The following is a 26,356-nucleotide window of genomic DNA, read 5'->3' on the forward strand; positions in this document are numbered from 1 at the left end:
TTTAAAAATCGCTTGCTTAATTCAAAGATTTATTTTTGAGGCTTTAATTTATATTAATATATTTTATATTATTATTTTACTATTAAATCATTTTTTTCTGTTTAATATAAATTTGTTTTATATATTTATGCTCAAAATCAACAAAATCTAAGAAATTTAAAAGCTAAAAGGTTTTTTACATTAATCTTAACTTGTAAATTTCATGCTAAAATATTTTAAAAATATTTAACTAGAAAATCATTAATTTATTATTCACTTTTATTTTTTTTTCGATTTTTTTTATCAACAAAATCACTTTAATTTATGAGTTTTATTTTTTAAACATTTTTTCTTAATTTTGATACCATTTCCAGAATATTTTAAATTGAAAGGCAAATTAATTCTAAATAATTCATTTCTTATAATTATAATAATTTAATTTCTAAATAATTTCTACAAATTTCAATTTTAATATATATTTCAATTAACAAACTTGACATATTTTAGGATTTTTAAATTTATTTGTAATTATTTTGCCATTTCTCTGCTAAAAATAAATCTTAAACTCAAGCACTCTTTTTTTCTTAAAGTTCCCAGCTTTTTTTTATATTTAAATAATATTTTCCAGTTTGAAATCAAAACTCTTTTCCTTGCTATATATATTTTTCGGGGAAAGTAATTATATAGTTTTCCAGCTTCAAACTTTTTAGATCATCAATTTTTGTGCAAGCAATTAAGAAGTTAGCTGAAAGTTTATTTTGTTAAAATTTCATTACCACCCGTTATGGCGGAGGGGGGGAGAGAGCGGGAGGATATATATTTTGTATTCATTTATTTCTGTGTTGAAATCAAAGCCCCCCAAGGAGGTTATTGCAAAAGCTATTAAGAAGTTACCGTCGGCAATTAAATCGATGGCATCAGTTTTTGGGGTTTTTGAGCACACATTTTCTTCGTTCTCCTTAAAGTCGTTTCGCGGAAGTTTATTGGGGAAGTAAATGTAGCGTGTACGGTGTACACTTACCTACCTACCTACCTAGCTACCTACCTACTTTCCCCCCACCTGTGCAGGTGCAGGTGGCGGAACTAGACAAAGGCAGCGTCTTTGGGCGCCTGCTGCCCGCGCATGTTCCATATTCCTAGAGAAATTTCTATATGCTATGGTGCTCCACATTTCCAGGACACCCGAAACAGCCATTATGTGTAGACAGAGTCTGCCCACTTTTCTGTGCCTCCCCCTCATTTCTCTCTCTCCTTCTCTCGCTCTCTCACCTGGTCTTATATGGCAAAGTGAGTGCTTTAGTTATTTTGAATGTTGTTTTTATGTGCCAAATCGGGAGTTGAGTTAATGGGATGGGAAAACACGACACACACATACACACATTCACATTCGCATTTTCACATTTCCACAACAAACATTGCGCTTTTAAAAAGGAAGGCGGCGGGGGCACAAGTTACGAGCACAAGTCTGATCCCCAAGAAGAAAATGGTGGAAAAATGTGGGCCAAGCGAAATAAAATGTTGCGGCAAACAAAGGCCATTCAACTAGTAAGACATAGGGCATATAGCCAGAAAATATTAGATACACGCGAAAAATATTGAATGCATTTTAGGGAGAGAATTATATATAATAATTTTATAATTATTATATATTATATTATAAATTTTATGATAGTAAAACTATAGGAAAAAAGTTTCTTTAAAAAGCCAGGTATTTTTTTTATTATTATTATTTATCTCTCATTTTCTTTTTTTAAAGTGTGAGAGAGATGTCTTCTGTCTCTCTCTCTCTCAGCGTGACGAACTCTGTCTCTCTTTCTACAAAACTAGAGGAAAATAATTTGTTCAAAAAAAGTCTGTTATTAATTTATATCTAATTTTATTAAAATACTTTATTTCTCTTTTAAGAGAGATCTCTTTTGTCTCTCTCTCTCTCAGCGTGACGAACTCCCTCTCTTTCTCCTAGATAAATTTGTATTTTTCCTACGATCGTTGATTGATATTATTCTTTTTTTATTAATTGCTAATTTTTTATCAACTTTGTGCTTATAGATTTTTTTATAATTATTTTATTTGTTTTTAATATCGCAAAGAAGTATTTTTAGCAGCAAAATTTATGCAGCCAGTCGCCAACAACAAAAAACAAAAGAAAACAAAAACATTAAAGAAACAAAATAGAAACAAGAAGAAATAAAAGCAGCAATAATTTTTATAAAACCACCAACACACAAGCACCAGCTTACATGTATGGCACACACACAGACACACACAATACACACACTTAATACACAGCCTTTTATGACGGCCAAAATGCACCGAAGGAGAAGAAAACTCAAAGCTCGAGGAAAATCGAGGAAATTCTGCCCTGAAACAAGTAGCAGAAATGCAACGATGCGTGTCCTGTATATATATTGTATATTGTATATATATTTATACATATATATATTCTGATACATTTGAATGTGTGTGTGTGTGAATTGTTATGACCTGGCAGAGAGTTTAATAGGAATTTTGCACAGGACTTAAGCAGGACACAAGAGGCCAGTAGGAACTCTATAAAAGTAAATTTACGACAAGATTAAGCTTAAGCTTGGTTCAGTGAAGATTTTGTTTAGAAAAACTAAAAATTTTTACACATTTTAAGATATATTTTAAAAGTTTTACTATCTTCTACACTCATACAAATATTTGTATACATATGTATTTAAGAAAAATTTTTATAATAAAATTAACCTTTAACTAAGAACATTTTTCTACAATTAAGAAAGTTTTAATGAATTTAAAGCAATACAATTTTGTAGGGCTAATTTTTCTCAAATATTTTCTGATTTACTTTATTTAGTTCCCTTCTTCAAAAAATATTCTTATTTTGCTGGTTAATTTATCATAAAAATCAAGGCAAATTTGCCCTAAAATTAGTAGAACAAAAATAGCCACAGATGTGAACTTATAATTCCCAACTGGTTCTAACATTCCCAAGATGAAGTCACTAACGACTCTGCTGGCCTTTAAAGTCCTCAGATTTCCGAACTTTGCTTTTTCCTCTGGTCACTTTGTTGTGTGTGTGCGTGTCTGTGCTGTTTCTTGTTTCTATACATGTATATATACTTTTTATTGTGAGCCAAAAGCTAAAGACAAAGCCAGTGATAAAGCCAGGTCCTTGGAAGAATCCCTGGATGCCGGATGCCACACTCGATGACTCGCCAAAAGCCCGGCCTAATCCCTGCCAGCTCTCACTCGTGCTCTGTTAGCCTATATATATATACATATATACCACATAACCCATATATACATACATATATCTTTGACTAAGACACCTCTCCGGCTTCATCCCAACAGGTGCTGTACGATGGCAAGCTATCGAATGCCATTGTGTTTATGTACAATCCGGTGGCCACCGATGGTCAACTGTGTCTGCAGTCGTCGCCCAAGGGAAACGTTTCCTATTTCGTGCACACGCCGCATGCCCTCATGTTGCAGGTGAGTTCTCTTCTCATTGAGGTGAAGTTCAATTCTGTGAAAAATGCCAAGAAAAAAAAAGAAAAAGGGAGGCAAAGAACTAAGCCCAAGTCCCAGCGAGCAGCATAAATTCCATGCAGAAATTTTACGACACTGGCGCATGCCTTGGCATTTCTTATTAGCCAAGGTCCGAGGCCCCGTTTCCTCCGGAAGGCAGGCAGGCTGGCAGGCTGCTCTCCGGATGGTGCCCAGGTCCAGGAAAATTATTCAATAAATTTTGTAGTAATTTCTTGTGCAAACAACACACAAATCATAAGAGAGGAGAGGAGGCGAACGTGTCCCGTGGCTGATGACAGCTTGGGCGATTAATGGACCCCGAGAACTCAGAACTCAGGCCCAGACCAAAAACCAGACTCGACTTGGCCATGATTAAATTGAAATTTTGGTATTGCAGGATGTGAAGGCCGTGGTCACGCACTCGATACACTGCACCCTGAACTCGATTGGAGGCATACAGGTGCTATTTCCGCTGTTCTCCCAGCTGGACATGGCCCACGAGGGCCTAGGGGATATTAAGAGGGATCCCACGTTGTGGTGAGTTTTTTGGAGATGCATATATATTTTTTTAAATTATAAATTATAAAAAAGTTATAATTATAATTAATTTAATTTAATTGTTAATTATAATTATTATAATTTAATTTTTTAATTATATATAATAACTAACATAATTACCTTTATTATTTAAAATGCTTATATTTATAATTAAAATTTATTTTATTTTTTAATTGTAAATTTATTTAATTTTTAATTATAATTATAATAATAAAATTTTTTAGCTATAAATAATAACTAATATAAGTAACTGACTAACTTTCATTATAAAATTAAAATTAATAGTAATTATAATTATAATTAATAGTAATAGTAATAATAATTTTAATTATATTCAAAATGAATATGATTTTAATTATAATTAAAATGAATATAATTTTAAATTAATATAAATTCAAAATTAATATAATTTTAAATTCACTAAATTTAATTGAAATTAATATAATTTTTTATGAATACATATATATTCAAAATTAATATAATTTTAATTATAATTAAAATTAATACAATTTTTTATTATAATTAAAATTCATATAATTTTTAATTGAAATTAAAACTAATATAATTTTTAATTTTAAATAAAATAATACAATTTTTTAGTTATGTAAAAACTAATAATATTTTCTAAAATTTTTGTTCATTACAGCTCCAAGCTGCTGGGCTTCATTTGCGAACTGGTGGAGACCTCCCAGACGGTGCAGCAGCACATGATCCAGAACCGGGGCTTCCTGGTCATCTCGTTCATGCTGCAGCGCTCCTCCCGCGAACATCTAACACTGGAGGTCCTTGGATCCTTTCTCAACCTCACCAAATATCTGGTCACCTGCCTGTCGGCCAATAGCGATTTGCTGCTCAAGCAGGTAAGTCATCTCGCCTATATATACATATATCTATATAATATATATAATTATAAAACCTATGCCTGCGCCTATGTTAGAATATGTTATGTGTAATTACCGTTAAGAAAAAATTCGATCGCGGACCACGCTGCGTATGCGCTATGTCGTTGGCATGCCGTGTTCTCTACTCTATATATATTTTTTTTTTGTGATGAAATATGTATGTATTATACGTTATTTGCGACTAACTAAGTTCGATTTAAGTTTGATTTTTTGAGGGGTTGGTGGTTAGCATGCAAACAACCCCACAAAAATATGAACAAAAATAATTCTCATTTGATTTAAAATGTTCGTTTACCAAAGAAAAAAAAAATATATATATTATATATATGTTGATTATATGATAATAATCCCCATCGATTGCTAACCGGGTGGCATGTTAACCCAACTCTGCGAAATCAAAAAAATATACAGCAAGTTCCAGAAGAAATCCCAAAAATGATATGCGAATTCGTCTCGTTTGTTGCTTTCTCTGTCTCTATTTCTCTCTACCAATACAAACAAAACACACATACACACACACTTATGAATACTTATATGAATACATCCTATCTCTATCTATCGCACTCACTGTGTTTTTGCCTTTTGTTGATGATGATTACAATGGTTAAAATGATGATGATGATGATGATGGCGCACAGTTGAACACAGGCCTGCGTAATCCTTTCAAAAAAGTAAACACAACCGTAAACAACTGCTCACATTTCTCGTTATAAGTAACTGCACTTGAGAATCTCTTAAGCAAATATACTCGTACTCATATATACTCACTCGCATAAATATCCATGTGTATATACTCCTTCCATTTTAATATACCAGCATATATACATATATACATATATAGTATGTGTATTTTTGTTTGTTTTGCGCCTTTTGCCAGCCGGCAAACCGGAAAATATATATGTATTTCTCCGCCATAAAAATCCCATTGGTTGCCCATTGAATTCTATAAACCGCTTAGTTTAAAGGTGGAACAGAGGGCGTTTGTTCTACTACTTAAGCTGGGCAAGCATAAGGGAGAAGGAAAATTGTTATTTTGTCTCAGTGTGTTTATATTTTTTAATTTTTCTTAATTGTTTACAATTTTCTAAGAAAGTTTTTAAATGTGAAAACTAAGATATTAAAGAAATATTTATTTTTTTTATAAAAAAAAAATGAAAACAATTAAGAAATATATTCACTTGATATTTAACAATAATTTCATTTGAATATATAAATTTCCGTTAACCAAAATCAGTTTTAATTTCAATTTCCTAACACTGTTTTGCCATAGTCTTTTGCATGTCCGTTTTTGCATGTCCTTAAAGCTTAAAGAGAAGCTTAAAAAATTGGCTGAAAGCAAAATAGTTCCATTCCTGCGTTCCATTGAGTTGCGATCAGTTGCTGCCATACCATTTGCGTTTCATATCGTTCCGTTTCGTTTCGCTTTGCACTTTTGCACCTGCCTGGGCACACCGCACCGCACCCGAACAGCTTCGCTTTGCTTCGTTTTCTGCTCTCTCGAAAATTTAAATGCGATTAATCAAAATTAATACTTTCCCTAGCCAGAATCAGCAAGACAAAAATGTGAAATGCCAAAAAAAGAAGAAATATTAACTACAACTTAACTATCTTCTTCTACTTTTGTCTGCTCTCTCTTTCACTCTCTCTCTCTCTCACTATTTATACTATATCTCTCTCCCCTGCGCTCTCTCTCTCTCCCTGTCTCTCTTTCACTTCAACTCCACTCCCTTTTCCACACGTTCCACACTCATGATCGCGCTTCTCCATTTCAAATTCCAAAAATTAAAAAAATACACCCCTGCTTCTTGCTAATTGTGATCGTTTATCGATAACTATTCAATGCGCCCCATCTTGATACACACACACACATACACAACAACAACTACAACTACAATATATATTAACAATCTTAACAACAACAACAACAACAACAACAACCGAATTTATAAAAATCAAAATATATAAAAAAAAAAAACAACATCTCAACATGAACAACAACAGTTCTACCAGGTGAAGCTCAATTCTCGAATTCTCTGTACTCTCTGTACTTTGCATATATTCCAAATACTCGTACTACTATATCCAATGTAACATAACAGTATATACGTTTCCGTTTCCGTTTCCGTTTCCGTTCCACTGTTCCATACCGTTTCGTTTCATTTTTGTGTGTGTGTTTTGTGTTTAGGCGTAATTTGTTGAACATAACTTTTGTGTATTGTGTACATAACTTTTCATCTCATCATCACAACGTTCTTAATCGATTTCCATACATATATATATATAATATATATAAACTCATGTCTCGTACCGCTCTTCATTCCATTTCGTTCCACTTCGCTTTGTTTGTCCCTGAAACCGCAACGATAAACCGCATAATCTTATTAACTTTGAGGGGACCTTAAGCGAAACCTCAACCCAATGAAAAAGGCAAAGAAAAATAAACCCCCCCTCCCCCCAGTGTCAATCTCAGCCTTTTTGCCTTTGGCTTTTCCCTGTTCCTTTACCAGTTTTCTCTCTTCCCACCCGAAATTCCCACCTCCTGCTGTTTCCTCACTCAATTTGTTCAATGTGTCATTTGGATAATTGAAGCCAAAGTTGTGTTCACAGCACCGCATCGCACCTTCCTAATTGCTCGCCTCGCATATCTCCCCCTGAAACATACATATACATATATATCCGTATCCATTTCGCCCTTGTGAATAAATTTCAACTGGAGTGCAATAAAAAATAGTTGAAAAGCAGAGCACAGAAATTTTTCGTGGCACCAAAAGGTGCTGCATTTTTATTTGATTTTTTTCTTTTAACATTCGTTGCACAGCAGCTTTTTAATTGGGAAACTTCTCTCTGGCTCTGGCTGTGACTCTGACTATGGCTCTGGCTCTTGCTCTTGCTCTGTATGAAATTTCTTTGGGGGGATGCTTTTAGGGGTTGGGTAAAATCCTTGTTGCATTGTTGCCAGAAACGCCATGGAAACAACATTGGCGAACATTGGTTTTGACAATCCAACAAGTTGAGGCAAGGGCTTAACAAGTTTTGTTTTCGGGGGCCCCCTGAATGAAATTAAAGCGGATTGCAATTCTCCTCTTCACTAGCCAGAAGTTGCCCTCAACTGGATTATGTTCAGATATACATATGTATGTACAAACATATATGTATATTCAGTGCACTTTAATGCCACAGATTGAGTGACTCTCCTCAAAGTCGAAATTAAGCCAAGTGGAAGTTTCAATTACCAGATAAGCGTTAATTGAGCTTTAAAGTTGAGTGCTTAGATATCATAAATCCATTTGGAAATCTGAAATGCACTTAGTTCTAGGCTTAAGTCAAAATATAGAGGGTTTATAGGAATAACTAAAATTTATTTATAAAAATGTTAAATGCCAAAAAGCTTAGCTTTTTAGGAATATAACCCAACTCTCCTTGATTTATCATATAAAAATCAAAACCACATCATTTCATAAGACAAACTACTTACTATATGTTATTTATTCAACTAAATTTTAGATCTAACTTAGTCATAACTTAAAAAAAATACGTTAGCTTAGCTTAGTTTTATCTTATATTTAGTTTAGTTAAGTGTTAAATAAATTCCCCCTTTAACTTTTGAAAGCTAACAGAAATCCTCATTAAACCAAACTGGAATGCAATTTGTTTCGTTTCGTTTCATTTCGTTTCGTTCCATTCCGTTTCGTTCCGTTGGAATTTGATTTTATGTTTCACATTGAATGCCGTTTTGCTGTTTGCTGCATGTGTTTTATATGTTGGGTTTCCCCGCCCAATAACTACTACCAACCAACCAACCAACCAAAAACCCCAATAAAATATCAACAACTACAACAACAACAACAACAATCCTGACTACAACAACCAATAAATAAATAAATAAAAAAAAACAAACAAAAACCAACTCATGTTTAACCGTATGTATACCGAAATCAAACTCATTTAAATTACTGCACTAAATATACATTTCCCTTTTGGAAATTTGTATACTATATAATAATATTTACACGCTTTGAAACCCCTTTTGAAACCCCTTTTGACTTTATCTATCTTACTATTTGAATCTATAACTAAATATATACACTACTTCCACACACACACACACACACACACCCTTCTTCCTTTCCGAGCAAAAACCCACACACAACGACACACACACAAATACCCTTCTATCGAGTTGTACGAGGACAGCATAAGTTACTTGACTAATTCCCCGCAGTTGTTCTGTTTCTCATTTCTCACGTGGCAGCTGCTGGACCATGTCCTCTTCAATCCAGCCCTGTGGATCTATACGCCGGCGAATGTCCAGGCGCGACTGTACTCCTACCTGGCCACCGAGTTCCTCTCGGACACGCAGATCTACAGCAATGTGCGGCGGGTGAGCACCGTTCTCCAGACGGTGCATACCCTCAAGTACTACTACTGGGTGGTGAATCCGCGAGCCAAGAGTGGCATTATCCCAAAGGGATTGGGTGAGTATTAGGAGCAGGGACCGTAAATAATTATTATGAGTTTAAAAAAATTGAAGCCCAAAACAGTCTCCAAAAAAATTTGAAAAAATTGTCATAAGTTAAATTTTCATGGCGAATTCAAAAACAAGATAAATGTTTTTTTTTCAATTTTTGTATAAAAATTACGCAATAACTTTTATTTTCAATTTTTATTATATAAATTGAAAAATAAGAATTATTCGATAACTTTTATTTTAAAAATTGAAAATAAAGATTGAATCTATATATCTTTTGATCCGTAGAAGCCAGATCCAATATATATGTATATATATGATCTACACATCAATACCTTTCAGATGGTATATAATAAATATGTATATATATATATATATATATTGGATCTGGCTTCTACGGATCAAAAGATATATAGATTCAATCTTTATTTTCAATTTTTAAAATAAAAGTTATCGAATAATTTTTATTTTTCAATTTATATAATAAAAATTGAAAATAAAAGTTATTGCGTAATTTTTATATAAAAATTGTGAAATAACTTTTATTTGGTAATTTTTTGCTTTTTTAATTATAACCGTTACAGTCCCTGATTAGGAGGGATTCAACTTGAACTCTCGATATTAGATCGTTTTTTGTAGTTGATGTTTTTTTTTTAGTATTTAATTCTTCTTTTAAATTTATTTTAAATTTTTTCTTTATTTATGTATTCAATACATTATGTAAACAGTATAGTTTTCGATATTATATCGATAATTAAATCGATACTTAAATCGATACTTTAAGTATTGGTTAGTTAGTTTGATATTTTGAACTAAGAAAATGTAACCTTAAATTTATTTAAAAATTATTGTTTTGTTGTATTTATTTATAATTTAAAAAAGATTTTTTTACGATATTATTTCGATTAAAAATCGATAGTCAAAGTTTTTAATATTTACACTGTAACACTGTAAAATTTAATTATAATTAATTAATTATATTTAAAATTTATTTTTATTTCAATTTAATTTTAATTTATATTTAAAAATTTTTGCTAAAATGCTAAAAAAATTTTTTTTTAATTCTTTCTTAAAATAATTTTTTAAAATTATACCTTAAAATTTTTACCTAAAATTCTTTCTTAAAATTCTTTTCTAAATATCTTTTTTAAATTATTTTCTTTAAATTATTTTCTTATAATTCTTTCTTTAAAATCTTTCAAAAATTCTTTAAAATTGTTTCTTAAAATTCCCTCTTGAAATTCCCCCTTAAAATTCCCTCTTGAAATTCCCTCTTAAAATTCCCTCTTAAATCCATTCTTTAACTTTCCCCCCTTAGATGGCCCACGTCCTGCCCAGAAGGATATCCTGGCCATCCGTGCCTACATCCTGCTATTCCTCAAGCAGCTTATAATGATCGGCAACGGGGTCAAGGAGGATGAGCTGCAGAGCATACTCAACTATCTGACCACCATGCATGAGGTGAGTGAAGGAACCAAGAAATTCCAAGACAGAAACTCTGCTCCTCCCCAAAAGAAGAATATCTTTTAAATCTCTTTCTTTGGCTTTTTGTTTGTTTGTTTTTAATTTCAGGACGAGAACCTGCACGATGTTTTGCAGATGCTCATCTCACTGATGTCGGAGCATCCCAGTTCCATGGTACCTGCCTTCGATGTGAAGCACGGCGTGCGCAGCATCTTCAAACTGCTGGCGGCCGAGAGTCAGCTCATCCGGCTGCAGGCCCTCAAGCTGCTTGGGTTCTTCCTTTCGCGCAGCACCCACAAGTGAGTGTTTAAGAATTATTTAATATTAGATAATTTTGCAGGTTTTAAATTGTAAATTTTACAATTTTTTAGATATTATATAATATATTTAATTAGTATTTATATTTTAATTATATTTTGTTATATTTGAATTATATTTTAAATATCTCTTTCTTTTCCTTCCTTTTCCATTTCCCTAGACGCAAATATGACGTGATGTCGCCGCACAATCTTTATACCCTGCTGGCCGAAAGGTTACTTCTCTATGAGGAGTCCCTCTCCCTGCCCACATACAATGTCCTCTATGAGATTATGACGGAGCATATCTCGCAGCAGATTCTCTACACACGTCATCCTGAACCGGAGAGTCACTATCGTCTGGAGAATCCAAGTGAGTTTTTGGGTCTTTTAAAATCTTATAAAAATATTTTCCTATATTTAAGAAAATTCTCTCTGAAACTTTTAATATTTTTATAGAATTAAGAAAATATTGGCATGAATTTAAGGCAAAGATTTTTGAAATCAAGACAAGACAATATCATTTTGTAGGGTAAATTTGTATATATTTTTCTCAAATTTACAAGAAAAATTAAAAAAATAAATTCCCTTAAATTAAGAAAACAGTTAAACAGCCTAAAAACTAAAAAAAAACGTTTCTGAATGTAAGAAAAAAACGTTTTTAATTGTAGACAAATTGTTTTAGACTTAAAAACAAGACACATTTTTGAAATAAGGAAGCAAGATAAAACTTGATTTTTTTTATAAAAGAAAGAAAGAAGATATCCTTATATTAAGAAAAAAATCCCATAAAAATACTAGAAATTTTCTAGTCTTAAACTAGTTTAGCTAAAATTTGACGAAGAAATCAGTTTTTTTTAAAATAATTTTCCTTAAAATTTCCCTTTTTTCATTTATATAATTTTGATGTTATATAATTTTCAACCTGTCCCACAGTGATCCTCAAGGTGGTGGCCACTCTGATCCGCCAGTCCAAGCAAACCGAGTCCCTGATCGATGTAAAGAAGCTATTCCTGCAGGACATGACCCTGCTGTGTAATAGCAATCGTGAAAATCGCCGAACCGTTCTCCAAATGTCCGTCTGGCAGGAGTGGCTCATTGCGATGGCCTACATCCATCCGAAGAGCAGCGAAGAGCAGAAGATTAGTGACATGGTCTACTCCCTGTTTCGAATGCTGCTCCATCATGCCATAAAGCATGAGTACGGCGGCTGGCGGGTATGGGTTGACACCCTGGCCATTGTTCACTCAAAGGTGTCGTACGAGGAGTTCAAGCTGCAGTTTGCCCAGATGTACGAGCACTATGAGCGCCAGCGGACGGACAATATAACGGATCCTGCCCTGCGTCAGGCACGACCCATTAGCACAATCAGTGGCTGGGAGCGTGAGGAGTTGCATCAGCAGCAGAATGGAGTTGTGGGTGCTGCGGCAGGAGTAGCAGCAGTAGCAGCACCTTCAAGTCAGGTGGGAGGTGGAACAGCTGCTGCCGTCAAGGCTGCCGTTTCCATAGCCTCGCTGGAGGATGTGCCGCCCGTGGTGGAGGAGGAAGTTGAAGAACTGGAATTGGAGGAGATTGAGGTGGTGCAGGAGAGTCTGGGAGAGGAAGAGCCGACCGAGCCCAAGTCTGTGATTGCCAACATCTCGGATGTGTACAATGAGCAGCTGAAAACCGATGCCACCACCTGCAATGGCAACCTGGAGGAGACAGATCAAGACCAGCAGCAGCAGCAGGACCTGGAGAAGAGCTTGGAGCCGGTACCTTTGCCCATTCCAGTTGCCCAACCCGAAGAGGGTTCCGCCTCCGCCTCCTCCTCCTCGCTGGGAGCCCTGCGCGAGACCCTGCAGCTGGGCGATGACATGGATGTGGAGGAATTGGAACTGGCCACGGCCAAGGATGCTCTCAATGCTGAGCAGCATGTGGCCCGGGTTTTGCAATCCTCAGAGGCGGCTCTAAACGAATGCAAAATGGCCGTGGATGATGTACTACAAGAAGCCTCCTCGGTGCTTAAGGACGAGGAGATCGAGCTGGCCGTCAACGAAGTTGTCCAGGGTGTACTTAACAATGAGAAGAAGGCGACCACGCTGATTCCCGAACAGGATGTGAATGTTACCCTGCTAAATAGCAAGAATCTGCTCAACAACAACAATAATAACAACAACAACAGTCCAAGTTTAACGCCCACAACTGGGGTGGAAACGACGACGACGACATCATCAGCAGCAGCAGCAGCAGAGGAGACGGAAGTCAATGCCAATGAAATTGTTGTTGTAACAACGGAACAACAACAACAACAACAACAACAACAAGTGCCGGCAAAAACGGAAACAGTGGAAGCTGTTCTGGCCAAGCCAGGTCTTATACCCAGTTCCGGTGATGCCAGCTCCAGTCCAAGTCCAAGTCCCAGTTCCAGCCCAGAAGCAAGCAATCAAAAGACTGAAGAAGCAGCCAACAAGCTGAACAACAACGAGAAGCTGGCAGAGATCAGTGCTCAGGTAAAGGAGGCACCTTTAGGGGATCTCCTGCCGGCGGAAGAGCAGGATCAGAAGGATCAGACAAAGGTCGTCACACCTGAACCCGAAGCCGATCCAGTGGCTTTGGCCGTTAGGGACATTGTTGAGCAGCTCATTGACAAGGTGATCGATGCCACCGAGGCGGAAGCGGAAGGAGAAGCCTCTACAGTGGCTGCCACCAAAAAGGAAACGAACAACAATGAGCTGCCAAAGGAGGAGGAGCAGCAGGAAAAGGAGAAGGAAAAGCAGGAAAAGGAGGAGCACCAGGAAAATGAGAATCTGAAAGAGGAACAGCACAAAAAGGAGAAAGAATCTCCCGTTGCCGCTCCCGAGGAAGTGGAAAGCTTGGCTGCCGCTGTTGCCGCCAAGGAAATCGTCCAGGAAGTGGTAGAAGCTGCTCTGGTCTCGGTCGAAGATGAGACTTCCCAAGAGCCAGCCAAGAAAAACCCAGAACTCAACGAGGAGAAACCACAACAAGTCCAGAGTCCAGAAAAAACCAAAAACAAAGATGAACTTGAGCTTAGCAAGGAACTGGAAGATAAGCCCTGCAAGGAATCCCCAGAGTCAACCGATGCTAAGGACCAAGTGGTGGCCATTGTCAATCAAGTACTGGACACACTTGTCGATGAGACCGTCAAGGCTGTGGCCGCCTCGGAGCAAACCACACAGACCTCGCCCGCCCCCGAACAGGAGTCGCCCCGTGTCCTGTCCAAGGAGGCCACAACAGCAACGACGGCCACAACGCCGGTGCGCATAAAGCCCACCGAGGTGGATTCCACCACACAGACCACGCCCAAAAATGAGGCGGGTCAACCGAGCAACGCTGCTGGCACTTTGTTGGTCGAGGAGCAGCAGGCGCAGCAGCAGCAGCTTCAAGATGAGGATGTCCAAACTGGAGGCACTGTTGAGGATGAGGAGTATGCCGCCCAGCAGGCTGCAGCCGGTGTGGATGGAGCCAGCCAAATGGAGGCCAGTCATTACGGTGAGTTGGATTTTAATTAATAAATTTATAGATTTTACATTAAATAAATTTGTAAAAATATAAAGTAATAGTTGAAAAATTCTCAACAAATCAGATTAGCAATGTAAAATCACCATAATCATCATTACAGGTCCCGCTGGTGCAGCTGGCCAGGAGCAGAAGCAGCAACAACAACAGCAACGCTCCAAATCGGGCTCCACCCGACCCATGTTCAGTCCTGGACCCACGCGTCCACCCTTCCGGATACCGGAGTTCAAGTGGTCCTACATCCATCAGCGCCTGCTCAGCGATGTGCTCTTCTCCCTGGAGACGGACATCCAGGTGTGGCGCAGCCATTCGACGAAAAGCGTCCTAGATTTTGTCAACTCCAGCGAGAATGCCATATTTGTGGTGAATACAGTGCATCTGATCTCCCAGCTGGCGGACAACCTGATCATAGCCTGCGGTGGATTGCTGCCGCTTTTGGCCAGCGCCACATCGCCCAATGTGAGTTTTATAGTTAATTTTTTGTTAGAATTATTATTTTATTTTGATTTATTTTATTATTATTTTTTTAAATTTAATTTATTATTATTTTTTTTAATTTAATTTTATTTAAATTTAATTAATTTCAATTAAATTAAAATTTTTTAAAATTTTATTTGGAATATATACAGTTTTTTATATATTATATTTTTATATGTAATTAAATTAAATTGAATTTAATTAACTTTAAATTTAAAATATATTTACTTTAAGTCTAATTTAATTTATTTTTAAATTTTATTTTTTTAATTTTATTTTTTTTAATTTTATTTTTTTAATTTAATTTTTTTTAAATTTTATTTCATTAATTTTATTTAAAAAAATGAATTTCATTATTATTTATTTAAATTAATTTAATTTTTTTTATTTTATTGAATATTATTAAAATTTATTTCATTGTTTTTTAGAAATTTTATAATTTATTTATATTTTATTTTACAATATATTATTTTATTTTATTTCTAAATGAATTTTTTTTTTTAATTTTTCAGTCTGAACTGGATGTCTTGGAGCCCACGCAGGGCATGCCTTTGGAGGTGGCCGTGTCCTTCCTGCAGCGCCTGGTCAACATGGCCGATGTCTTGATCTTTGCCACCTCGCTGAACTTTGGCGAATTGGAGGCGGAGAAGAACATGTCCAGTGGTGGCATCCTGAGGCAATGCCTCCGCCTGGTGTGCACCTGTGCGGTTCGTAACTGCTTGGAGTGCAAGGAGCGGACCCGCTATAATGTGGGAGCCCTGGCCAGAGATGTGCCCGGTGCAGCACATTTGCAGGCACTCATTCGAGGGGCCCAGGCCTCGCCCAAGGTAAGGGTTATGGAACCTTAACTCCAGCCCTCACTTCATCTTTTTTTCTTTATCACAGAACATTGTCGAGTCAATCACCGGTCAATTATCGCCCGTCAAGGATCCGGAGAAGCTGCTACAGGACATGGATGTGAATCGCCTGCGGGCGGTCATCTATCGCGATGTGGTGAGTATTTAGTTGAGAAAATAAATATTTAAAAAGTTTTATTCAGTTTTTTATAGTTTATAAAATATTGTAAAAATTATATTGGAATTTAATTTTTGTTTTTCTTTTTTTTTAAATTTCTTTTTCCAGGAGGAAACCAAGCAGGCCCAGTTCCTGTCCTTGGCCATTGTCTACTTTATATCAGTGCTAATGGTGTCCAAATACCGTGATATCCTGGAGCCGCCGGCAGAGCCGCAGATCCAGCGACAATCGCCAGTGCTGCAGCGCACGGCAGGCGGCGGTAAGTGTTTACTTTTATATTTATATATATATATAAAAGATCGATAATTAATCGATAATTTTTTATACAATTTATAATGGGAACGATTAGTATTAGAGCTGGAAATAAATCGATTAAAATTTATGAAAATAATTCTATTAAAAATCGATAGTTAAAATAATTATAAATCGATTTTTTGATTAAATCGATGTTTTCTAAAAAAAAAAATTAAAAATATGTCGATTAAAATCTTAAATTAAAATAATTTAAATAAAGCGATATTTAGTAAATCGAATTTTTCTAAAAAAATGTAATTAAATTAATTAATTAATTAAAAAAAAAAAATAATAATTAGACTAAAATGGTTTAAAATCTACAATTAAATATATATATATATTAATACATTTTTTTTAATATTATAAACAAATTCGTTAATATAAAAAATGTTTAAAATTAACGTTTTCATTCATACAACATTTTTTATTAAATTGATTGTAAAAATGTATATTAATCTATATTTTAAAATTAAAAAAAAAACCGATTTATCGATTATAGAATGGCTTTTATTTCCAGCTTCAATTACTAGAAAACGGATACAATATTCAAGGGAACCGGGTGGAAACGGAACTTTTGCCAGTCTGGCATTCTTTCCGTTTCATTCTCATTTCGTTTAGTTTTTGTTTCAGTTCTTTTTTTGGTTTTTTCCACTTGAGTTTCTCGGTTGCTCTTTGTTTCGTTCTTAGTTCCTTTTCCGTTTTTGTTTCCTTTCCCATTTCCGTTTCCGTTTTTCTCTTGCTGCACCAAAAACTTCACGCTCGCTTATGGTTTCTCTCTACCTTTCTCTCCGTCTCTGTTTTTTGACTCTGTTTTGCGATTCGGCCGCTAGTCTTAAACATTTTGATTTATATTTGCCTCTATATATATATATATATACTATATGTATAGAGCTGTGTTTTTTTTGGTTTTTACAATATATATTTGTTCCATTTCTCATTGGTTCCAGCTTGTTTGGCTTTTTTAGTTTTGTGTTTTGGGCTAAGAAGCCCAGAGACACGTTCTCGTTCTCGTTCTCGTTTTTTTTATTATATATACAATATATGTATATATATGGTAGATATGCCGCTCGATCAGTGACAAAAGATATATATATATATTATTTATAATGATTAAGACACCCAATTAACCAACGCACTGCGCACCCACCCCACCCCTCATCCTTAGCAGCCCCCCCTCCCATGTGCGTGTGTGTGTAATTCCCACAGTTTTCTTTGAAACTAAATCACCTTTGACTCTATTTCCCACCTCATTGTTCCACTCACTGCCCCACTCCTATCCAGAGGCTCCCCCCCCCACCACCCCCCTTTTTATTACTATATATACATAAATATATATTTTATATATATATATATAATCACTAGCTATTAAGAACACTACAAGATATAACTCATGTCTGTCCATTGTTGGAGATACTATTCGGTTTTATGTTTCCCTTTCTTTGTTCCGTTTACCAATGATTTCATTTCACGCTGCTTTTTCGGATTTATTGTACAAAAAAAAAAAATATTTAAAACAATACAAAAAACAAAAATAATAACAAAAACTGAACACAAAAAACGGAATAAAATGAAAACTGAATATATGCCACGCCTTGCCACGCCACCTAAATAATAAAACATAATTTAAAAAAATATATAAAAATTTTAAAAAATATTAAAAATATAAAAACATAATAAAATATATTTAAAAAATATATAAAATATAAACCATATTCCTTGACCGGCTTAAAAATAATAATAAACATTAAAAAATAATTCCAAATAAATTCTAAAAATTAAAAAAAAACAAAAAACTATAAACTCTGTAAATATAAAAAAAAAATAACAAACTTTAGAAGCCGCCAGTGCGCGTCCTTTGTTTCCCCAATGGTCGCATCATGTCTATCCGCAATTCCTGCCCGAATCGCATCAGAATCATGTGGCAGCTGCCCCAGGCAACATGCCGCAGCAGCAGCAACAGCAGCAGCAACATTACTACCAGCAACAACAGCAGCAGCAGCAGGTTGCCCATAATCACAGCCATCACCATTACTATCAGCAGCAGCAGCAGCAGCAGCAGCAGCAACATGCCACAGCAGCAGTAACAACACAGCAGCAGCAGCAGCAACTTGGTGGCAATATCTCGCCCACTCCCTTGGCCACACACTCCACCAGCTCCTCGGCCAGCTCGACGGCCACATCCCAGCCAGCTTCAAGCTCCAGTCTGTCCAGTTTGGCCTCCCAAAGCCAGCAGCAGACGCATCGCCAGCTCCACAAGCAGCAGCAGCAACACTACCATCCTCACCAGCAGCAGACGCACTATGGCCTCATCAATGGCCACCAGCAGCAGCAACTGAATGGCAAGCACTATCCCGAGAATGGGGGCTACCATCCGCATCCGCACTCGCATCCCCACCAGCATCAGCATCCGCATCCGCATGCTTATATGAGGAATGGAGGAGAGACGCCTGCCCAGAATGGCTATGCGGAATACCAGACAGTGGGTCTGGTCAATGGTCATGGCTCTGGGCCTGGAACGGGCTCTGTCTCGGGCAATAACAATTCGAGTTTGATGAATAACATGCGCAACCTGAGGAATGGCAATGGAGGAGGAGGAGGAGGAGGTGGAGTAGGAGGAGGAGCAGGAGGAGGAGTACCAGGAACTGGAGGAGCTCCTGCTGCTGCTGCTGCTGGTGTAACTGGTATGGGCATGACCATGGGTAATGTTATCCCAGGCAATATGAATATGGGCGTGGCAGGTGGCGGCATGGATGGAGGCGTTAGCTACAAGACGAGCGCCATAAATAATAATTATCGCTACAATGGACGCAACGCATCCGCTGGAACAGGTATCGCTCGTTCGACATGTCGTAGAGTTTAGAGTTCAAAAATTGGCACCTATCCAACCCAAACATCCTCTCGTCCTTACCCTAGAATGTATCTGTATGTGTATATGCTATGTATCTAGGTATCTCTATCTCTATCTCTATCCGTAACTATGGTATTTGTAGAAGGGGTGCCACCGGTAGGAGAGGAATATCTTTTTGTTGAATGCATATTTTTGGGCAGATTTTTTAAGGGTTTTAAACAAGAAATTCCTTAGCTATATATTTATTCTATGAAAAATTTCTGAAATTACTTTTATTTCATTTGGAAATTTTTTTGAACTATTTATAATATATAAAGTTTACTTAAATAAAATATAATAAAATCGTAAAAGGTTTAAAAAATAAATTAAAATAAAATAAAAATAAATTTACTTTGATTATCAATAAACAAAAAACAAAAAATAATAATTACAAATAAATAATACTTATAAGAAAATAATTTTAAAAAAAATTCCTATTAAATGAAACGATTTATTTCAAAATAAAAATAATGTATATTAAAAAGTAATAATATTAATATTAATAATATTGCTTAAATAAATAAAAAAAATCTTTATTTAATTCCAAATTTGTTAAACTACAAATAACAAATAAAGTTCACTTAAATTAAATAAAATCTTCAAATTAAATTAAATAAAACCTTAAAAAAAATTAAATTAAAAAGGATTTTCTTTAAATATCAATAATACCATTGTCTTACAAATAATAAATAATAATAATAAATATTTAAAAATGTATTTTAAAATAAAAAACTTTTAAATTCTTGGGAAATTATAGATTATTCATTTTCTTAAAATTAAACAATCTCTTTTTAAAACATTTTTAAGGCATTCCTTGAGGCATTTCCCTTAAAAGACTTAAAGATACCTTAAAAAACCACCTTGTTGGCACTCCTTTCCTTCTAAATATATACATATATATAGATACATAATATATATCCTTAGCTGCTAGACTGTTGCTCACTTTCCTTTCGATTCGATTCAATTCGATTTGATTTATTTACCATATATATATATATTTCTATTTCGATTTCGATTTCGATTTATATTTCAATTTCCATTTCTATTTCTCTGCTGATTTTGATTTAGTCGTTCTTCACTTCCTTGCCTTTCATTTCCGTACTCGTAGTTTGTGTTTATATATATAATATTATATATATATTGTGTATTGGTAGCTAAACTTATCTTCTTCTCCTCACAAAACACTCACAAGGAAATATGTAAATATTTTTAGCAAAAAAACTCCTTCTACTTGAATTGTTTGTGTATAAATTTTTCACCTGTTGTGTGTGTGTGTGTGTATAGGTGTGTGTTCTAGGATAGAAACAACTGACCTTATCTTTAGTTTGGCTTTTTATTCTTTATTTTTGCTTAAAATATGTGATAGTTGAGTGAAAATTCATATAAAATATTCAAAAGATTAAAGAATTCAAAGCCTTTTGATATTTTTAAACCTGATATTTAACATTTAGTAAAAGCATTTAAGTGTCCCTCTGTTATTTCGATAAATCATTTAATCGCCTTTCAATCAAAAAGCATTTTGTTTTCAGCTTAATCCCAGTTTAAGCAATTGTTGCTCTTTTAGTTTTTATTGTTATTGTTTAAAGCACATTGCACTCTGTTAGTTGGATTGGATATATTTCCAGAATTTATGTTTATTTTTTTGATATTTTTTTTTAGCCAAACTAAAATTCTTTGTAAATGTTGAAGGAAATTGTGGCAAAAGCGTAGAGGCAGCAACATGATGATGATGATGCTGATGATGATGTAATGTCCGACACGTTATCCAAATATGCTTTTAAAAATTGCAATCTATCTTTGTATAGCTTGTGCTAGAACAGTGACAGCTAGAAATTTTTTGACACTTCAGGGTCTAGAAATTTCCTTCCACATTTTCCCTATTTTTCTCTGCCTTTTTTTTTTTTGGTTTACTTTTTTTTTCTCTCTCTATTCGTTTGGCTCCCAACTTGCTCGTCATTTTTGTGCTGTCAGCAAAAATTCATTTCATTTATCTTCATTTGCAATACACACTTACACACACACACACACACACGTAGGCCAGTAAAAGCTGGAAAATCTGGAAAATGTTTCGCACTTCCCTCCGCCACCTACTACTGCTTCTTCTTCCACTGGCAATGAAACATAATTCGTTAATTTTACATTTTATGAAAATGAATTACACGAAAATTATACAATTTGCCATTCATACATGGCTCTCGTTTTCTGTGTGTGTGTGTGTGTGTGTGTGTGTGTGTGGGAGAGTGTGTGAGTGCGCATAAAACATTTCGCAGACAGGCCATAAAACGACATTCGGCACGCCTGCATTTTAAAAATTGCCATTTGGACACACGGTCGGTCAGAGGAAAATGGAAAAAAAAATGAAAAACAGAAGGCCCAGGGAAAGAAAAAGTATGGAGAGACCAAAAAATTGGGTTCTTTAATATTTCAACACAGCACAGCATCAGGAAATACTCTATTAAAAAGCGTTTTTTATAGGGAAAAATAAGTAAGTTGGGGAATCAAATTAAATTAATTATTTGACATGGGAAAAGTACTTTTTTTTTTTTAAATAAAAATACTGAAATTTAAAAAATTAATGTACATTTTAGTGGACAGAAAAGTATAAAGTTTTTTCTATTCAATAAATATAATATCGATATTTTATCTAGGCTTAATTTATATTTAAGTTAAAATAGATATAAAAAGCATCGATAAATATTTTTTATTTGACAGAATTTATCGATTTCTAAGACTTGGTTCGATATAATATCGAAACTATTGCAAGGTTCCATTTTTTTTATAATAAAGATAATAAAATTGTATAAAAATACAATTTTTTTTAAATAAAATAAATTAATTAAAATGTAACAATTTATCGATAACAATTTATCGATATCGATCATTTGATATTATAGAAACGCTAATTTTTCTTGTAATAAAAATAATAAACAAGAAAGGAAGCTAACTTCGGCACGCCGAAGTTTGTATACCCTTGCAGATTGGTTTCGATGTTTATATTATAGATTTAAATGCTGAAAACACTCACAAAACAGAGTTTCATTACATTTTACCCATACTTATTATGTTTACAGTTTGACAGTTACAGTTTTACATTCCCAGTTTTACATTTTCTCTACATCTACCGATCGGTTTATATGGCAGCTATATGATATAGTTGTCCGATTTTTATGAAATTTATACCATAATTCTAGAATAATAAAAAAAGATTATATCCCGGAGTAGATGAAAATACGTTGAAAAACAACGAAACTATAATTTTTTTTTCTATTTATTTCTCGACCGTTCCTATGGCAGCTATATCATATAGTCCTCCGATTTTGATAAAATTTTTACCAAAATTCTGAAATAATATAGAATGGCCATATCTAAAAAATGGTGCAAAAATGTTGAAAAACAGCAAAGTTATAAATTTTTTTCTACAAATATATCGAACATTTGTATGGCAGCTATATGATATAGTCGTCCGATCCGGCCCGTTCCGACATATATAGCAGTGAGAGCATATAGAAGACTATATGCAAAGTTTCATTCAGATAGCTTTAAAACTGAGGGACTAGTTTGCGTAGAAACGGACAGACGGACGGACGGACGGACGGACAGACGGACAGACGGACAGACGGACAGACGGACATGGCTAGATCGACTCGGCTGTTGATACTGATCAAGAATATATATACTTTATAGGGTCGGAAAGGTCTCCTTCACTGCGTTGCAAACTTCTGACTGAAATTATAATACCCTGCAAGGGTATAAAAATATCTCAAATATTTATTTCATAGATTGTTACAGATTTTTATAGAAATATGGAATTTTGTATAGTACTTTTTTTTTACTTAAAAATATAGCTCTTTAATATTTTCTTCGGTTTGATTTAGCTATTGCAAGGTTAATTAACTTTTTATGAATTTAAATAATAATAAAAGTAATAGAGATTCCTGATTTTTTATAGATATTTTATCGATTTCATATAATTCCATATTTTTTATGATCGATATTATTCTTCTGAACAATAAATATTGTTCTCTAGTTTGTAGGTTTTTTTCCTCTGATATTAAAAAAAAGAAAAACCCAAAGGACTCTGCGATGGTCAGAGATCCTTTTACACAGAGTGTCCGGTAGAACAAGCACACATTTCCATTACAAAATTAATGGCAGCGACAAAAATGTAAATTAGTCGCGCCGAAAAATACAGAAAAAAAAAAGGAAAAACAGGAGAGCCATAACAGAGTGGGAAAAACTTTGGGATAATTTATGAAAGCTGGAAGAGAAGAAGCAAAAAAAAAAAAGTAGAAAACCGAAAAGCGTGGGGCGTAAAGCGAATAAAAAAAGCTGGAAAAACAGTTTGTACAACTGTTGGAACCGATAACACGTTCCGAATTCTGTACAAAAGTAATTTGTGGCCAGCTCTCTGACCCCCCCCCCCCCCCTCTCCTGGCCCTGTGTAAATCCCAGTGTGGCAAGGCTGAGGGCGTGGCAGTGCATGAAAATAATTGCAAAATTAAACGAAAAAAAAAATAAAGAAAGAAAGGAGAGCGTAGGGAGTGCAGAGGAAAGTGTAGCACACTTAGCAGGGCAAGGGACAGGACAGGACAGGCGACACAGGAGGACAGAGTGCACGTGTCGGGGACAATCATAAATTTCAATTAAGCCAGATCAGGACATGGCCAACTGTTAAACAAGGTTAATTTGTAGATAAAAGCCAGAGCTAAGGACAAGGCAAGTCTTACAAATTATGAGCTTTGCTAATTCCGCTCCCCCCCCCTTCAACAACACCTTTGTGTTTTGCTTATGTTTCTTCTTTTTCTTTTTTCTTGCTTGTTTTTTTCTTTACTTCTCTGTTTCATTTGAGTTACATTTTTAGGTTGTAATTAACTTGAGTTTTGTCTGCAGCTTTGTAACAGTAAATTCTACAGATTTCTACTCTAGTTCTGTAATTGTAACTGCAACAGCAACTATGAAATATGAAAATATTTATTGAAAATATATATAAAATATGAGAATATATATGAAAATATATATGAAAAAATATATATGAAAAAATATATATGAAAATATATATGAAAATATATATGAAAATATATATTAAAAAAATATATAAAAAAATGAATCTAAAGAATCCTGATAGTAATACCCATTTCTCTGCTCTTTTTACCAGGTGGTCGGCAAATCCAGGATAGTGATTATGAAATAATTGTGGTGGATGAGAATAATCCCTCGGTTTTGGCAGACAACGATTCGCACTCCAGTGGACCGCCCTCGATTAAGGTGAGTACTTTTATTATTATTATTTTTTTTTATATATATATTTTAAAATATATACAAAAGTAACCAGTATGAGTGTGTTGCATGTGTTTTACGAGTGATTGAGTGTGTGTGCTTTCTCATAAAGAATATTAAAAAAAAAAGAAAAACTAAACTTCATTTGCATGTGCAATAAAAAAAAAACTAAAATTTTGTATGCAAAATTATCAAATCACAACAACAACAACAACGACAACAACCAAAATCAAAATAAAATAAATGTCACAGGCCAACCAGACAACAACAACAACAACAGCAACTACAACAACAACAACAACCCATTACAACAATAACAACACCACTAAGACTACAACAACAACTATAGCAAAATCTGCAACAACTACAACTACAACAACAGCAACAATTAAAATTCAACAACAACCATTGTCACCACCCAAGCCATTGGTGCCTCAAAAATTGCCAAAGGTAAAGCAAAGAACAAAAATTAAAAATACAGAAAACCTGGAAAAACATTTTCCAAAAAAATGCTAAAAAAAAAAAAAAATTAAGAAAAACAAGCAACAATTGCAGCAGCCACTGCAACAAAACAGCAACAAAACATCAACAGCTTTTGACAGTCCGTAAAAACAGCACAAAACCCGCAAAGAAAATACCAACAAAATTAAATAAAAACTGCACTCGTACTGCTACAATATACATTTTTGACGCACTGAAAACGCCACACCCACACCCACACTCCATAAACTAACACACACACACACACACACTATACGCACACACAGAAAATATATATGTGTGTGAAATTCAGACACACTTTTGGTTTTATTTTTCATTTTCATGGCCTCTCATTACATTTGATTTTGTGTGTTTTTCGTTGAGCCTTAATTGCTGTCCCCCACAGTTCTTTATTTGCCTTTGTGTGTATTTTTCGCATTTTCAGTCTGTCTGTTTTCTGTTGCCCAAAAATTTATAATTGTTGTGGCATATTCTCAGCTTACAACGATGTAAATTATTAAAGCATTTGAATTTTGTTTATATTTTCAAGAAAATTAAAGACTTAATTTATGGTCTGAGATATTGAATTAACAAGGAGAAGTTGCATTTCTAAGGGAGAGAAAAGAAATAAAAGATGAAGGAGTTTTAAAATCCTCAAAAAATCTGACCAAAAGTATGCTACAAAATGTTGACTAGAAGTGTAAACTACATTTTTGCAACTATAGTGGAATTTTTGGTCTTTCTTTAATTTTTAAATTTGTATATAGAGAAGTTTTCCAATTAAAGCGAGCGTAATAGGCAATTTAAGACTCAAGTTTATTTTTTAGAAATAGATTTTACAAAGAAAAGTTGCATTTCTAAAGGATAGAAAACGAATAAAAGTTGAAGCAGTTTTAAAATTCCTCAAAAACGGCGACCAAAAGTATGCTAGAAATTGTTGAAAACAAGTTTATCCAGATTTTTACACCCCCAAAATATTTTTTGCATACTTTTAGACATCTTTTTAAGGGATTTCTTAACTCTAGTTGAATTTTTGGTGGTAATTTTAATATAGAAAAGATTTGTTGAGTTTTTATGTTAATAATTTCTCTGCTTGCTTTTCGTTTACTTTTTTTTTCTACCATTTTTGTCTCGTCATTTGCAATCGTCTCCTATTGATTTTTGGGCTGAGAAGTCGAGCCTGCAATTAAGTTGGATCCATGTTTCATTTTGTAATCTGCACCGACAA

At 34.6% G+C, this 26,356-nt stretch overlaps 1 protein-coding gene across 8 annotated transcripts in view; it reads left to right on the forward strand.

Annotated features, from left to right (window-relative positions):
- Positions 1-26,356, forward strand: part of rg (A kinase anchor protein rugose) — a 211,871-nt gene that overhangs the window by 174,251 nt on the left and 11,264 nt on the right. For 4 of the 8 annotated variants that reach the window (XM_017179737.3, XM_070288012.1, XM_070288011.1 and 1 more), the window contains 13 exons: positions 3,316-3,456; positions 3,890-4,029; positions 4,697-4,910; positions 9,175-9,427; positions 10,739-10,881; positions 10,993-11,183; positions 11,363-11,553; positions 12,117-14,672; positions 14,803-15,158; positions 15,689-16,003; positions 16,062-16,169; positions 16,299-16,449; positions 24,527-24,636. In XM_017179737.3, the coding sequence (XP_017035226.1) occupies positions 3,316-3,456; positions 3,890-4,029; positions 4,697-4,910; positions 9,175-9,427; positions 10,739-10,881; positions 10,993-11,183; positions 11,363-11,553; positions 12,117-14,672; positions 14,803-15,158; positions 15,689-16,003; positions 16,062-16,169; positions 16,299-16,449; positions 24,527-24,636 (4,869 nt within the window). Of the gene's footprint in view, positions 1-3,315; positions 3,457-3,889; positions 4,030-4,696; positions 4,911-9,174; positions 9,428-10,738; positions 10,882-10,992; positions 11,184-11,362; positions 11,554-12,116; positions 14,673-14,802; positions 15,159-15,688; positions 16,004-16,061; positions 16,170-16,298; positions 16,450-18,319; positions 19,313-24,526; positions 24,637-24,900; positions 25,180-26,356 lie in introns of those variants that run through there. The other 4 variants (XM_070288013.1, XM_017179740.3, XM_017179730.3 and 1 more) reach the window with 3 other exon arrangements.

The sequence above is a fragment of the Drosophila kikkawai genome, chromosome X, assembly GCF_030179895.1.
Source record: "Drosophila kikkawai strain 14028-0561.14 chromosome X, DkikHiC1v2, whole genome shotgun sequence".
NCBI lineage: Eukaryota > Metazoa > Arthropoda > Insecta > Diptera > Drosophilidae > Drosophila > Drosophila kikkawai.